At 38.1% G+C, this 16,290-nt stretch overlaps 1 protein-coding gene across 15 annotated transcripts in view; it reads left to right on the top strand.

The window, feature by feature from the left end:
• Positions 1-16,290, top strand: part of LMO7 (LIM domain 7) — a 198,273-nt gene that overhangs the window by 161,150 nt on the left and 20,833 nt on the right. For 8 of the 15 annotated variants that reach the window (XM_090258765.1, XM_090258763.1, XM_090258762.1 and 5 more), the window contains 7 exons: positions 1,269-1,386; positions 3,440-3,582; positions 4,872-5,304; positions 6,921-7,229; positions 13,855-13,969; positions 14,996-15,157; positions 15,973-16,160. In XM_090258765.1, coding sequence (XP_090114891.1) covers positions 1,269-1,386; positions 3,440-3,582; positions 4,872-5,304; positions 6,921-7,229; positions 13,855-13,969; positions 14,996-15,157; positions 15,973-16,160 — 1,468 coding nt within the window. The remainder of the gene's footprint in view (positions 1-1,268; positions 1,387-3,439; positions 3,583-4,871; positions 5,305-6,920; positions 7,230-13,854; positions 13,970-14,995; positions 15,158-15,972; positions 16,161-16,290) is intronic. The other 7 variants (XM_090258776.1, XM_090258764.1, XM_090258770.1 and 4 more) reach the window with 2 other exon arrangements.

The following is a 16,290-nucleotide window of genomic DNA, read 5'->3' as shown; positions in this document are numbered from 1 at the left end:
AATTGAGTGTGGCTACATCAGTGAGAACCGTGTGTTTTGTGAGTTACTGTTTTGATATTATGTCAGCTGGTCCTTTCACAATTTAGGTGCCTAGGGATATTCATGCAGAGATGTTTATCTAATGAGCAATTGTAACAGGGTCAAAGTGGGGGACTGGTCCTAGTCCAAGAATTTGGGGCTCATGTGCATAGAGATCATAATTGAATTTCTGGGCTAGCTAAGGGCAAGCATGTTAGAAAAGAAATGTAGTGATGGCAACATCTTGGGGAAGACAAAGTTTAGGGGCCAAGAAGGAGGTGAAGAGTTACTTATAATGAAATAAGATCAGAAGTGCATTATGAAAGATTTGTAGGAAGGAGCCTTTTGGGCATCCCACCTTGAAAAGCTCTGTCTCTCTCTGTCTCTCTCTCTCTGTCTCTCTCTCTCTCTCTCTCTGTGTCTCTCTCTCTCTTCATTTCTCCTTACCTGCTCTTCAGTATCCAGATCTGACTCCTCTCGTTTTTCCCTCAGCCTCACCTTCTCTGGTGCAGTTTACCCCATCTCTTTTAGGTACACATATGTAGCACACATGTGCCTCCTGTCCAGCACCCCACTCTGCTCATTGGTTGCTACTCTAGATTCAGCTCTGTGAGAGCCGATCCTCAGTCCATCCCCATTGCAGGGGCCACCCAGGCCAGACATGAAAGCTGCCTTAATAAAAGAGAAAACTATAGAGCTTATTTTACAACCGGATATTAGAAGCCGCCTGCAGTGGTGGGCAGATCTTATAAAATCCTCGAGAAAAAGCAGCGCATTTACTCATGCTATTGAACTTGAGGAGAAAATATCAGGTAATCATTAAATTATTTAATAAGTGCCCAGAAAAGGCAGCCAAACCTTAAAAGCTTATCTCGGGGAGAGATAGAAAAATAAAGACAAATGATTCTAGCGACTAATAATAATTTTTTTTTCTGAAATAATTTTTTTTTTTTTTTTATGCATAGACTGCTCTCAATGTGAACACTGGATTATTTTCTTCAGGCTTGTGCAGGCTTCATTTAGCCATTTTGTGAAAGAATTCACACTTGAGTTGGTGTGAGGCTCTAGTTTCTGCGTTTTGGAAAAACACTATTTATCTCTGTAGTGCTATTTCTGTGATGTTATCACTAGTGCGTCTAGGTAGTACGGCAGAAATTTAGATGGAATTTCCAAGTATAAGCCCAACCTTCCAGTTTTGACCTTAAATCCAGTCATGTGACCCTTACTTACCAGGGGTGTTTTTGTTCTAGGAGCAAGTCCATGAGTGATGTCAGTGCAGAGGATGTTCAGAACTGGCGTCAGCTGCGTTACGAGGAGATGCAGAAAATAAAATCACAATTAAAAGAACAAGATCAGAAATGGCAGGATGTGAGTATGTTTTATATTGGGGAGATGGAAAGACGGGGAAAGTGTATTTGTTTGACTGTTCTTTGCTTCCCTTAAATTAAGAAAAGTCAGTACAGTCAGGAGAGAACTTTCCTAGGCCATTAAAGAGCTTGGTTTTGTAGAAAATGTGACCAACTTCCTTTAGAGAAGATTTGAAACCTTTTTGGTTTATTACTGTTGTGTATTTTAAAATCCATTGTGAAAAACACAATGAGATGTTTATCTTCTCGTATTCTCGAATTCTTGAATATGAGAAGCTGCTTCCTTGCAAAACTGCTAATTTGACTTGTTTTGGTGGTTGAATTCAGGCTAGGACTCTTCCTGAGGCCTGTGTAAGGGAGAAGCTTTGCTCAGGGTCTGGGAAAGCAGAGGAGCCTTGGCATCCGTGTGGAGAGGGTCCTTAGAGTTAATAGAGGAGATTTATGAGAAATATGAACTATAACTTGGCAATATTTTGGTTGAAAAAGTAATTATGTGATATGAATCAAAATTAGGTATTTTCACAGAGCTGTCATATATCTAGATGTCTGTATGGATTTCGACTTAATCCGTAGTTCTGTCCCTACAGAAAAAAAGCTTGACCTATTTTGAAAGGGGTACTTGTTATAAACCAAAGGAGCGTAAAGAAATACAATAAACTCTAGAGAGCAAACCCAAAGAAGTTTGAGGACATCTTTATGGTAATAGCATTGAGAGGTAGCATGAACAAAAGGGCCAGAGAGAGTAAATCTTAATTTTCAAAGGGATTAAAGTCTAAGTAATGAAGAAAAAAACCCTGCTGTGGCTACATTTCAAAATTCAAGTGCCTCTTTTAGTTGGCAACTCAACTTAATTGTCAGGAAACAATAATTCAATGTCACTTTGCCAAAATACACGGTAACAGTTTGAGTGTGAATATAATAAGTATTGACGAGCTATCCATTAGGTTAAGTCAGATAGAAAATCATGCTTGGTGTCCTATAGGATGAAATGCACACTGCTTTTGTTCTTTCTGGAAATTGTGCATATTGGTTTCAGGCTGCTTTTAAAGTGGAATGGCTCGGTCTGCCCCCAAAGAGTTTATACTGCATCCAACCTTCACTTCACACGACCTGGGGGTGAGATTCCCTTTAGTTGGAGAGCTTGGATCTGCTTCTGCTCAGGCTGGAATGACAGGGGCAGTTCTTGGTATGGGATTTCTCTCTTTTGGAGACATAGAAAGGTTGTACCATTCAAAATGCTTTAACCCCTTGGGTGTCAGAACCAGCTTAGGCTGCTAGGGCTAACTTAAAGCTGAGTTAGGTTGCTGGGCCTGGGTTCACCCTGCCAGGTGAGACTTACATTCCTAGGAATATGGGAAACAGGTGTCTACTTGTTCCTGCGTGAACTTCCTTATTGCCCCATCCTTATGCAAGGTTTACTGCTTTGAAGTCATGTACTGGAGTCTGGCCTCCCCAGTAAAGTCTTTCCAAACCCCTACCTGGGGTGGAATTGACCATTCTCTCCTTTGGATCTCTACTCTCTCAGCAATCTCATCTTGCTCATGGTTGAACTTGCAGTTACATGTCTGTCTTTTCTTTCTAGACTGGGAGAGGAAGTGCATCTGATTATCTGTGTGTTGACAGCCCCCTTGCCTCTAAGCAGGGACTGCATCCATGCTTCACCATTTTGCAATCATGTTTCTTTTCCAGTGAAAAAGTGTCATTTCACATGACAGCCAGATTATTGGAGTGCAATGACAATGAACTTGAAAGAGTTCCTGATCTTTCTGACCTGGCACCTAATTACAAGCATTTAGCATTCTTTGTGAAATGGGCAATGAGGCAGGAAAACAAAAATGGGGTCTATCTTATTAGGTCAGGTTTTTTAGGCAGACACATGAGATAAAGGCTTGGTACAGAAACGCTGGCTATAAAAAGCAAAATTAGGGCACCTTGGCATCAAGTGGGAGTGAATAGTTTCAGCTATGTAATGGGATACTCTGGCGTGCTCTCCCTGCCAGAAAGGGTGTGTAGAAATTCAGGTATGCCTGTGTGATGTGATTTTCTTCTGTTAGGACCTTGCAAAATGGAAAGATCGTCGAAAAAGCTACACTTCAGATTTGCAGAAGAAAAAAGAAGAGAGGGAAGAAATTGAAAAGCAGGCGCTCGAGAAATCTGAGAGAAGCTCTAAGACATTTAAGGAAATGCTGCAGGACAGGTAATAAAGCTGACTGGATCTCCTGGTTGCAGAGACCAGTGTGAGAAATAGAAATTTTGTGTTCATGTAGGGTGATGTAAGTGTGCACCAGTGCTAGGCCGTCATCAAATACGCAATGAAGCTTCCTGCATTTTGCTTTGCAGTGAGACCATGAAGTATTGCTACGGTAAATAGTGACTTAGATTAGAAAAAAAAGTGAGTGCTAAATAGATATGCATTATTTCTTCATTTTACATTAAATACTCACAGGCAGAATTGGGTGGTGTTGGCTATACCTGGTGCAGAAGATAAACTGTTTTTTCTCCTTTTAAAATGAATATAGGAATGGGATAGTCAAATAAAACCAGCTCCCACTCTTAACTAAATTGTGTAAAATATGACAAAGTTCCCTTTCATGTTTTAGTTTTGCAATTAAAATTGTATTTTAAAGGAAGACCATATAAAAGTAAATTGCGAGGGTTTATTTTTTGCAATGCAACGTAACAGGATAAAGGTCAAATTAAATTTTCCTGTAGAGCAGTTGCTATGGGGAACCTTGGGCCGTGGGAGATGGCTAATATGCTTTAAGGAAAATGTCAAAAAGGAAATGTGCTGTCAGGTGAAATGAAACAAAGCTCTTTTGTGTCCTAGAAGCCAATGGTAAACACAGTTGCATTCACTTAAATGCAACACAGTTAGCTTGAGAGCTACTTCTTACAAAAGGCTAGAGAGTGTTTCATCAGTTTCTCCACAAATATGAATGGTGACTTTTAATCTGTAATAATTGTCCATGCAAATTCTATGAAGCTGTATGAAACCATATACTAGCTTGATCTTAATGGAAGTCTGTGTATTTGTAGTCTTTTACTTTTACTAAATTATTAAAAATCACATACAAGAAATACAATGCTTAAAATGAATCAGCATCTTTAGAGGGTTTAAACTGGTTGTCAGTTACTTATAGGTCAATTTTGGAAGAGTTACAAACTTGTGGATAAGTTTGGTGAATAATTCCTTATTAAAATTTTTTAATTTTCTTATTAAAATATCTTTACAACTTAAAAAATATCCCTGTGAAGTATTTGAGAGCCTTTCTCAAAAATCAAGCTCTTACAACATTTCTTAGTGTGGCATAGAATATTGCATGTATTTATCCTCATATTCTGTTAGTATTGTATTGTTTATTGTGTGAAGTTGGTAGTCATTTTATTCCCAGTTCATTTTATATGTTAATTACCAAGATAAGATCTGTCTCTCCACCTTGGTGTGATAAATGCATAACTTTCCGGTTATGGTGTGTTTCTGCTAAGGGAATCCCGAAATGAAACGTCTACAATTACATCGAGGAGTAGAATATATTCTGATGATGATATAATGAACGAAGACAAGCTTCCCCCGACATTAACGATGTCAGAAGCAAGTCACCAAAGTGAGAGAGTAGAGGAGAAGGGAGCAACTATTCCTATAGAAATTCCTAAACAAGATTCTACAACTTGGGTGAAAAGAGAGGACACTCTAACAGCTGGAATTCAGCGTCCTTCTGAAAGCGCCACAGAGGAACAACGCCCAGCCTCTTTGTCTTCTCAGCGTTCGCTGAGTACACAAATGGAGTCGAGTCGAGTTTCAGCTTCTCTCCCCAGAAGTTACCAGAAAACTGATACAGCTAGGTTGACATCTGTGGTCACACCGAGACCTTTTGGCTTTCAGTCAAGGGGAATCTCATCGCTCCCGAGATCCTACACGGTAAAAAAGTGTTCTCAGTTCATTTACTTTGTTCTTGAGAGCGAACTGTTGATGTACTGGTGCAGAAATTTGAGTTATGTATACTTGATGTGTAAAATGTACATAACATATATAATGCAATTTTTATTTTAGCCAATATAAATTCAATAGACATTTAATGCTTAAAATATAGCAACGATGCAGAGCTGATTAAGCTTTAAATTCAGTGAAAGTAGAGCTAATACATTTTGAAGAATGAATAAGCTACAGTCCAAGGTAGAGCATTTATTTTTTAGCATCAGATTTTCTCAAATATAACTTTATAAAGTATTAGGTCTAACTATATGAATTTGTCAGTAGTCAATTCTCTTAGATTTACAAAATAGCAATTTCATATGGTTTAATCTAAACATTTTTAGGTTCTTATGTACAAATTTCTATTTTCCCCATTTTCCACTTCATTATAACTTGATATGTTTGAGTGTAGTTATTAAAATGTATCTCATGTTCAAAAATTATATATATATTTTTATTTATATCAGTATTAAAAATATATAAAATATGGAATCATATGCCCTGAGAATGAAGCAGTACCACAAACCTGAAAGTGGGTATATTCATTTTAATTATGTTAAAGGAACCAATACAGTCTTAAGATCAATGTTCAAATTAATCTAGAAAGGGAAAAAGTTGATGAGAAAAATTGAAGCGAGGGAAGCTTGTCTAAGCTAGCCAGGAAACTCCTGACCATTATCCTAAGTAAAATACAAGCATATTTGGCAACATAAAAAATAATTTATATGACAGATACTTTTAACATAGTCAAAAGATAATTTATAGTCTGCGGAAAATATTAGTAAAGTGTACTTTAGATATAGGGTCATTATCCCTAAGATTTCAAATGTTCCTACAAATTGGGAAGGAAAAGATAAATAGAAAAACATGCATACAAATGAATAATAGCCAGCTGAAGGGAGAGGGAATTTAAATGGTTGATAGTGGTTGATAGCATAAAACACTCAGGTGCATGCTCAACCCCATTAGAACAAGAATGAGGTGTACAGCTTCTCACCCATCAGATTCAAAGTGTCTAGTGTTGACAAGGATGCAGAGAAACAGACATTCTTATATATTACTTTGGGAGTGCATTGCTCTAATTTAATATATATATATCCCCATATCCCTTTTGGTCCAGCAAATCTACTTTTGGAAATCTGTGCTATAAAAGTAAACGTTCTGATTATAAAGATATGTGGGTGTTTGTTACAATATTTTTAGAAGTTACAGAAAACTTTAAACAACATTGGATGCATATCACATGAATAAATTTCAGATATCCATACTATAGAGTATTCTACAATTATAAGGAGGTAGAGTTCTATTGACCTGGACTAATGCAAATGAGCAAAACAAGTTTCAGAGGTCTGTTTATAATATAAACACTTTTGTGAAAACAACTTCTCCTCTTGCTATGTGTATGCGTATCTGTTGGTGTGAAAGAATGTACTCCAAGCTTTTGGTAATCTTTACTTTCCTGTGGGAGATATATGCTGCTTCTGTAATTTTAAAATATCAATGCATACAGTTTAAAACAGAAATCTAGCAATACCAAGTTTAAAATGATGTTCCCTGTTTAGATGGATGACGTTTGGAAGTATAATGGAGACGTAAAAGGCGTTAGGAGAACTCAGTACAGTTCGGTCAGCACCTCTGTGCAAAAACCTGACCCAAGCCACCTTGCTTCCAGCTCCTTCAGCGAAAGAGACACAGACACATCAGGAGAGAGTGTGATGAGGTTGCCCTCTCCTACACCCCCCTTCTCATCTCTTTCCCAGGACCAGGCTGCCAGTGCTAATGCCACATTGTCTTCAACATCTGGCCCCAGTTCAATGTCCGAGCTTGGAGAAGGGAGAAACTCACCACAGATAGAGGTCTCCAGATCAAAGGTGAGTTTGGGCAGGCACTTAATCACCCATGCTCAGAAACATAAGTATTTAAACTGGAACCCACATTTCTAAGCAATGGTTGTAGGCGGTATCGTCGGTTACATGGGCTGAGAACGTGGAATATGAAGATTGCATTTTATTTTGAACAGAAATCTTGGAGAAAGTGGGTCTCTTTCAATTCTGAGTTTATGGATCCAGATGACCTGGGAAGATGGGTGTGTGGAGACCATTAGCCAGTCTCCTTGGGATTTAGCTGGGTTTTCTTCCTCTTGCCCATTTCCACAGCTGGAGCCTTAACACTCCCAGTGCACAGCAGTCCGGATTCAGGTGCAGCCATCACTCGGGAGGCTTTAGATGCAAGTCTAAAAGGGAAATGGGCAATAAAGGCCCTTTCTTAGGGAAATGAACTGATCACAAGGAGAAATTGGTACACATGAGAGGTGCCGGCCTCTAGGGACATGGCTGTTATCTCTATCATATTAACCTTCTCGTGACTTTTAATACTAATTTATACTTTAGAAAGTCTAGAGTTTTGTACCACTTCTTGTCTCTTAATGGATTATTGAGGGTTTGTTAACAGTATGAAAATTGTGTTCCTTAACATTTGGAGTCCAAACAGAATATACCATCAGATGAAGAAAGACTGGAAGTATTTCTAGTTTTTTCTATTTAAAGTCCCTAAAGATGATTTAACAGAATTAATAGGCAGTGAATGTTCTTTTAGTATGTCTTACATGTAGGCTAAAGAGCTATTTATTGTTTAGATCAAGCTTTACTCTTTTAGGAAAAACCCTTGAAAAACTATATGATATAGGAATCCCCTAGAATGCAGGTGCTTTTGTGGTTCTTAACTTAGTCTATAGATTTCTCTGGTTCCTTCCTATTTGTTTTCCAAAGTACAACAAAGTATAGAACTTGGCCGAAGTTATATAAATGAAGTGATTTTATGTAAAATAATTTGAAATAGCACATTTGGTATTCTTAGATTTGTAGTAGTACTGTAAAGCTTTACAACATTAAGCCTTTTTTTCCGATTATAAAGTACTATGTACTTTAGAAAACTAGGAACTGCAGGAAAAAATACATAAAAATTGCTGGTGATTTCATAATTTATGGATAACCTTTGTTAGCATTTAGGTATATTCTTTCAGTTTTTCTTCATGCATACTTACAAACAAACAAAATTCTTTGCAGCTTGCTAAAATAATTATTTGTAAATTGCATACTTAACTTTATTTTTGTTTTAATTTTATTTCATTTTTAAAATTTTATTCTTCAATTTTAGTTTACATTTAATATTATTTTGTATTAGTTTCACGTGTTTTAACTTCATTTTAAAAGAATTGGAAATATACCATTAGCATTATAAGTTTCAGTGGATGGAAACAATAGCCTATGCTATACCTGGGGAACATAAAGTACTAGGGGATGAATAATAGAAACAGCAGCAAGGTATCTTTTGTTTTATGGACTTGCAAGTATGCCTTCACCTTTTCAAACAGCAAATCCAGCAGAGCAGTCTGATTAATGCACTGGCGCCAGGTGCAGGTATCTCCCTCCGGGTGACAGCTGACTAGCTGCGTCCACGGATTAAGAAAAAGAGGCTAAGTGTGGTGTGTTGATGTGTGTGCCAGGTTATTGCAGGTCACAGGAATCCGAATTAACAGGGCATGGTTTGGGGTTTCATCCTTAATGGTTTTATACTCCTTTGTCACCAAACTTGAAATGATATTCTACTAAACAAAATTAGGCTTTATTTAACACGTGGAACCACCAGAATTCTTGAACATAGGTATGTGTGCTCTGGTACCTTGCCTATCCCTGAGGTGCTTGGTGATAACCTCTGCACCCTGAGCAAAGTGGCCTTTGTAGCATCACCCTGCTCTTGTCCCTAAGAAGGACCTCACTGACTTGGGAAAAGAGCTGTGAAGGCACAAAACAGTTGGTGACTAAGTCAAGGGCATAGGCAAACCTCCTCCAAACTCTTGTCCAAACTATAACTCAAGGAGTTCAGAGAACGGGAAACCAAATAGAGTGTGGCTGATGTCTTAGTAGTTTTATAAGTATTCTTCAGGTCTTCTTTCTTGTTCTTTACCTGCACATTTGCTAATCATGTCCTTTTATTTCTTCCTCCAGAGTCTTCTTTGATGTTATCTTGTTCTCTTTCTGCTTTTGTAGAAATTCAGACCCTTGCCCCATCCATGAAAATGCTTTGTAAATAGTCACACGTGTCTGTGCATTTTACAAAGGCTGGCATCAGAGTGCCCTGTGCGGTGCCAGGGTAGACTCTGTCATCTGGCTGCTGCAAAGCCTCCTGTGGTCTGTTTGCTGAAGTTCAGGGCATTCAAGGGAGCATTGAGGTCCCTGATCACTGGCCCCAGTGCCCTTGGTAATGCTGTTAACAGCTGTTTATTCAGTGATCGCCATGTGCCAACCCCATGCATTGCAGGGCTTTATCCTCATCCTCAGGGACCCTTGAGTCACTGTCTCATAGTTGAAGTTGAGGCTTGAAGTGGTCATGTTACTAGCCCAAGGCAATGCAAGTTACAGTGGTGGAGTCTGCTTGGACAGCCATGTAATTAACCAGCAGAGGAAAAACAAGAGGTGGAAGAGCAGGTTTGGGGAGGAAGATAATGAGTTTAGTTTTGGATATGTTGGGCTTAGGTGGTAGCTGAGGGTATAGAAGTGAAGGAGGTTACTCAGGAAAGCTAGTAGTCAAAAAAGATGGGAGACCAATGAGGGAACAGCAACAACATGAAAATGGAAAGGGGAGGAACACAGTAATGAAACGGAGGTGTTCAGAAAGATGGAGGAAAAAGGCAAGAGAAGCGAGATCATGGGTGACTTAGGAGACTGTTTCCTGAAAGCAAGAAAGGGTTGGTAGGGAACAGAAAAGCTCGGAGTGGGTTGAGTAAAGTGGGAGAGCTGGAGGTGCCCCGGCTTCTTTGGAACAGGGAAGGGGAGAAAGAAGTTGTCCACGCCTTCCCTCTGCGGTGCAGGGACAACTCCGGTGCCTGAGCAGCACTGGGATGTGACGTTCCTCTTTAGACCCTGGAAAAAAGATGCAGGACTGCCATGTGTACAGAAATCAAAGATTATTTATTTCCTCTGTTATTTATGACCTGAGAGCCTGAATCTATGTTTAGTGTTTAATTGCATTAACTTAAGTAGGCTTCCATTAAGTAAACACACTTATCTAATTAGAAAAGTTTGAGAATAGCTTTCTGTCATGTTATTTCGTAAGATTGACCCTGTTTTTCATTAATTCCCATGTGTGGTGATATCTGAGGATCTTAATTCACCAGATCTTATAAAAATAAATCTTACTGCTACCCCAGACCATCATGTTTCTGTTTAAAAATCAGTTTTCAGTGTCCATTTCTGTTTAAATTATACCTAGTTTGAGGGAAATTATTTTTTTTTTAAATGCTGATAACTATGTTTTATCATTCCTGGCATAGAGTACTTTCACTGCTTGGAATATTTCTTTGTCAGTTATCAAGAATCTAGATTTCCCCCAATAACTTATATTCATGGTCCCATCCATAACTCCCCATTATTTTCTGAAGCATGGATCCTTTGTAGAAGAGTCACATGGCATGAGCCTTGCAGAGGAAAATACGGAAGTAGAAATCCTAAGTAAAATTGTTGTTGAATAGTTTATGCTTGTCTATAATTATAGCTCTGACCCTGTGAGAAGTCTCAGGGATAACCTGATTTAATAACCCTGAACTCCACAGAGATGCCTGAGGGACTGCCAGAGGAGGAGGCTGTGCAGGTGGGGCTCTGGGCCCTAACCTGAAACTATAACCACCCACTTTAATCCTTTCTGTATATTGCTTTGGGAGGGGCATGGTATGCATAAGGCTTTCATTTGAAAGTAGGGTTTTGAAAAACAAAAGCTTGAAAATCAAAGTATTTGTGAGAGAAAAGGCCCTGCCAGCCTCAGTGACATGCCTCAGGTCACCTGGATATTGACAGAAATGGACCTGTAATTGTCCATGTGGTTCCCTGTTCTTCTTTGCCTGTGTACAGGCCCGAGGATCCACACAACAGTCTGCCAGGCTGTAGCCACAGTGAGGCTGTCCTCTGTTATGTTTCGGGGAGGGGGTTATCGGCCCTTTTGTCTAATATGTTCAAGTAGAGATTTATTTCCAAGTTAAGAGCAGCCCTTCGTGGCACAATTCTTCTGGTCTAATATAATTGTGAGACTCTTCCATCTATGGCTTAAACTCATTTTCCTTTATCCGGTTTTTGCTAGACAAGGATATTATTCACCTGCTCTCTTCCACAAAGTATTCTTTATGTAGATTGAGACTATTTAGTCAATCTCCACCTGGTCTTTTATTCTTCAAGATAAAAACCTCAGTTAGTGTCTTGAATATCTAACCTGTCATCTGTCTCTCTGCCCTTATATAACAATAGATTCTGCACTTTAATTGGGTTTAAGTTGGAATTTGTTTTGGGGGGTGAGGAGTGGGGAAGACGACCGTTTATTTTCATTGAGTCATCTCTAAGTGTGCGGTGGTTTTGGTTAAGGAGTAGAACTAGCCCGTAATTTTTTCTCTTCAAGGCAGGGTTTTATTTTGCGGATTAGTGTTTAGGCTGATTATTAATGAGTGTTCTCACTACCTACATCTGGGTTCCCATATTTAAACTACTTTACAAGCTTTCTGATGAAATCTTTTTCTATATTATTATCTATCATTTTTTTCTTTAAAAAATTCCATACCCACTGCTGAAGAGTCAGTAATTATTTTTCGAGCGCAAGGGCCATGCCTAATTCATCTTTATTTCCCAGAATGCTAAGCACTATGTCATATGCAGAATAAGATGCACAATAAATGAATATCGAGCAAATGAAAAGTTACTATTGTTACAGCACTTAACTTTTGTGTCCGTATTACATAGTGAGTCCTCAATCCTTTATTTAGTGCCTTCTTTGTAATCCTTAGATAATGAGAATTTTTCCTCAGAATATTGTCACCTGGATTTTAAACCTGTTTTGGGGAGGGGCGCGGTGGGGGAATCTAAGCATAAAGTTCTAGGAATCGCCTGGCTGGGCCTAGGTTTCAGTTTAACTGCTAAATTAAAATGCAGAGGTTATAATCCTTTTTCTGAAAAGCAAAGTGTCTTTAAGAATATATATATTTAAATCCTGAAGTCTAAGTTCTTGATGATTATGAATCAAAGAACTAATACACTAGTCTGAGAAACTCATTATGTTAAACTTCTTATCTGCTGCTTACCCCCAATATGTAAGTGATGAAAGGTAGTTACATTTTTCACAGGCATCGTGTCCTGTAAAAGTTAACACATTTGATTTGGAAAATGGCTTAAGAAAGTCTGTGGAACTTAGAATTTGTTGCTGTGTGGTATAGTTATGGACAGGCAAATAAAATTCTCTCTATTGTCCAAGAGACTGTTGTTCTCAGGCTTATGGGCTGATGTCACTGCAAGGAAGTGGTGGCCTATAGCTTAGGGTGTCTCAGCGGGGGCACTAAGAGTCTTACTGGTTCCTCAGGGATAGCATAGTTCTGCATCTTGTAGCCTGTATAGCAGCTCTGCCTTTACCACCGGATCTTCATGTGGTAGTGGGCAAGCAAAGGTGCCTTGTTAGGGGTGGTACCAGTCTAGATAAGCATGCTAATGGTAGCTGAATTATGTGTCTGTGATCCCCTTGAAATTAGTCAGCTAAGTTCAATGTTGGAAGTGATTTTGATAAGCATAGTGAAATTTTGAAAAGTAAGAGATTTAAATATTTTTTGCATTTTCAAACATGCCATTTTATTGAAACGTATTTGACATATAGCACTGTAAATTTAATGTGCACAACATGTTAATCTGATACATTTATATATTGTATAATTGTGGTGATAATTAGCACCTCTATCATGCTGTATAATTGACCTTTCTTTTTAGTGCTTAGGATCATTAAGTTCTAGTCTCTCACAAGTGTGATGATTATAACACAATATTGTTGTCTATATTCACATTACTATACATTATATCTTGGGCTTATTAACTACTCTTGGTAAGTTTGTACCCTTAACAACATCTGTCCTATCTCCCCAATTCCATCACTGATAACCACCCTTTTACTCGGTTTTTACAAGTTTGGCTTTTCTACATTTCCCATCTATGTGATATCATACAGTACTTTCTCTGTCTGACTCATCTCAGTATCATATGCTCGGGTTCCTCTGCATTGTTGCAAATGGCAGAATGTTCTTTTCCTCATGGCTTAACAATATTCCACTACACACACTTACACACGTTCTCACTCAGCTGCATTCCTGGGTGACAACAAATGGTCTGTAAATCAGACCCAGTTAGATGGTGGGCAAAAGCCTAAGATTTATCAGTGACCAACTGATTTACTGTATTAATGTAAAGGAAAACATCTGTTGATATGAATTTCCCTTATTTTAGGAGAAAAATGATAAACTTGGTATTATTTATGTAACCGAAGGTTTTACCAAACCCAAGGAAAACAGCGTGAAGCTTCTAGTTGGTCATGAAGTAATTCGCGTGCCTTGCCTGCAGCCTCCCTTCTTTCATGGATAGACTTTCCTCCACGGGGGTGCGAGGGACACCTGATCCCACGTTTCATGTTTGTTTTCAGGATCAGTTCAGTGATATGAGAATCAGCATAAACCAGACGCCTGGGAACGGTCTTGACTTTGGGTTTACAGTAAAATGGGATATTTCCGGGATCTTCGTAGCATCAGTTGAAGCAGGTAATTCATAGATTTCACTCTACTGGAATTTGTTATCCTATGCTGTTCAACCCCATCCCCCCACCCCCACCCCGCCAGAAATTAATTTATTTGATATAGGAGAATACACGTGGGAAAATGCAGCAGGAAAGCAAGGAGATGCCTCCTCTTTCCTGAAATTAATAGTTGGGGTGACAAACTGCCTACTGGTTCTCCTTGAGTAATTAATTTCAGTTTTGAAGAGTCTTAACAGTGTGACTTTGTCAAAATTATAGAATTAATATTTGAAAATGCTAATAAATCCCTGATCAGCTGTTTGTGGGTGGGAGATCTGTGCTGTATAATAAAGTGATGTTTTCTGAGCATGCTAATACAGCTGTTGCCTGTGGAGTCCTCAGGGTGTTTCGGGTCTTCTACAAAAGGATGGCCCTACCCCCACCCAGGGCTATACCAAGTTAAGCCCAGAACTGTTAGCAAAATATTACCACAAGACCTATTATTAAAAGGAAAGATGTGATATTTAGGAGGAGTTCCTCATTTACATATTTTAGCTACATGAAATTGCATGCTAACTAGCTACATCTTTGAAATTTCAAGACTTCTATAATGAGATAACGGTAAGTAGTAATTTAAAGCAGTTTTAAGTGGCCCTGTTTTCTTCTCTGTTCCAGAGTGCATTTGAATTTGGAAGCTCAACTAAAATGCAGTTTATTTCACATTTTTAATTGAAAAATAATTAAAATTTTTCTTTGTTTTAAGAGGCTAGTAAAAAATTTTTTTTTGAACAGATGAACCTGTCATTTGTTCTTTAAATGTTAATGAAGGTGATATATATATATATTATAGAATAAGAAGTGCCTCTGGTGCTTTGTGTATTGTTGATACTCAAATGTTTTATAACTAAGAAATTTTATGACTCTCTTCCACCTGAAAAATGATGAGAATGGTTAGTTAAGATTAAAAACTCATTTTTTTCTTTAATTTAAATAGGTAATGACTGTAGAACCTTTTTATTTCTAAACTGGTTGTTTATTTTGCTCTATTTAGGCAGCCCAGCAGAATTTTCTCAGCTACAGGTAGATGATGAAATTATTGCCATCAACAACACTAAGTTTTCATATAAGGACACAAAAGAGTGGGAAGAAAGTATGGCTAATGCTCAAGAAACTGGAAACCTAGTAATGGATATCAGGCGGTATGGGAAGTCTGGTGAGTCGCTATTCCCAACGTGTCTGGCTTTTTAAATGGGGAGCTGGTCTTTGGCAAGTGGTTATAACAACTTGCTTCAATAACATTTTTTTCTTCTCTCTTTCCCTTTTTAGTTTTTTGCTTAAAGATATTTTTTGGTTATGTTGAGACAAATCATGGGTGATACTTCCTTGAATATTCTGTCTGAAACTTTTCACTAGCAAATTTACTGAATTATACATTATTTATTAACTGATTTGTATGCTGGCCTGACTTGGAATGCATATATCAACTGAAAACTATTGTTTTTTATTTATTCATATGTATCTCTCACTTTTTTTGAAGGCTCTTGTAATTGTATCTGCATTAGGGAGTAATGGAGTAATGCTGAATATTAAGAATTGCACTACGACTGGACTTTCTCCCAACACCATGACTATAATGGGCATAGAAGAGAACGTAATAGGTCATATTCCCATTGTTCATTCTCAAGAAACTTTTAAAATACATTCCATTATTGTGTTTCAGAGTTACAGAAGTTAGATGAGAATGGGCATTAGACCTCCCCAGAACTCTCAATTTCTGAGATCAAAAAATAATATCCAGTCCTGGTTTACTGAAAGATACAGCAAATTTGCTAGTCTTTTCATTGTTAACATGATCTAACCCTTGTGTTTTTGGAAGGTGGTCTCTTGGTAAACTTTTCATTTCTTTCACATACTACCAGATTTGTCTGTCTTGTGTATGTGTGTTTTGTATATGTGCATTCAGTAACTTTGTTCTTCCCACTTCAACATTTATGTGTACTTATTTCTTGATCTTCATGTACCAATCAGATTGGGGCAAAGACCAGCCTTCCCTGCCATTTACACGGCATAAAACCCTCAATCTCACCAGTATGGCTACCAAAATTATAGGTTCACCTGAAACAAAGTGGATTGATGCAACTTCTGGAATTTACAACTCAGACAGAGCTTCAAATCTATCAGTAACGACTGATTTCTCAGAAAGCCTTCAGAATTCTGTAAGTATTTTGAGAAGAGTGGGAATATTTGTTCAGAGCAAAGCAACTGTAGGAAGTGTGTGTTGCAGGAGAACTTACTGTGTATGAAAAATTTTGATGCTACTTTTAAAACAAATAATTAAAGAAGATA

This window comes from Furipterus horrens, unplaced genomic scaffold, assembly GCF_987537825.1.
Source record: "Furipterus horrens unplaced genomic scaffold, mFurHor1.1.pri manual_scaffold_12, whole genome shotgun sequence".
In the NCBI taxonomy this organism is placed as follows: Eukaryota; Metazoa; Chordata; class Mammalia; order Chiroptera; family Furipteridae; genus Furipterus; species Furipterus horrens.
Note: the sequence above shows the minus strand (reverse complement) of the source record. Positions and strands in the feature narration are given on the sequence as shown.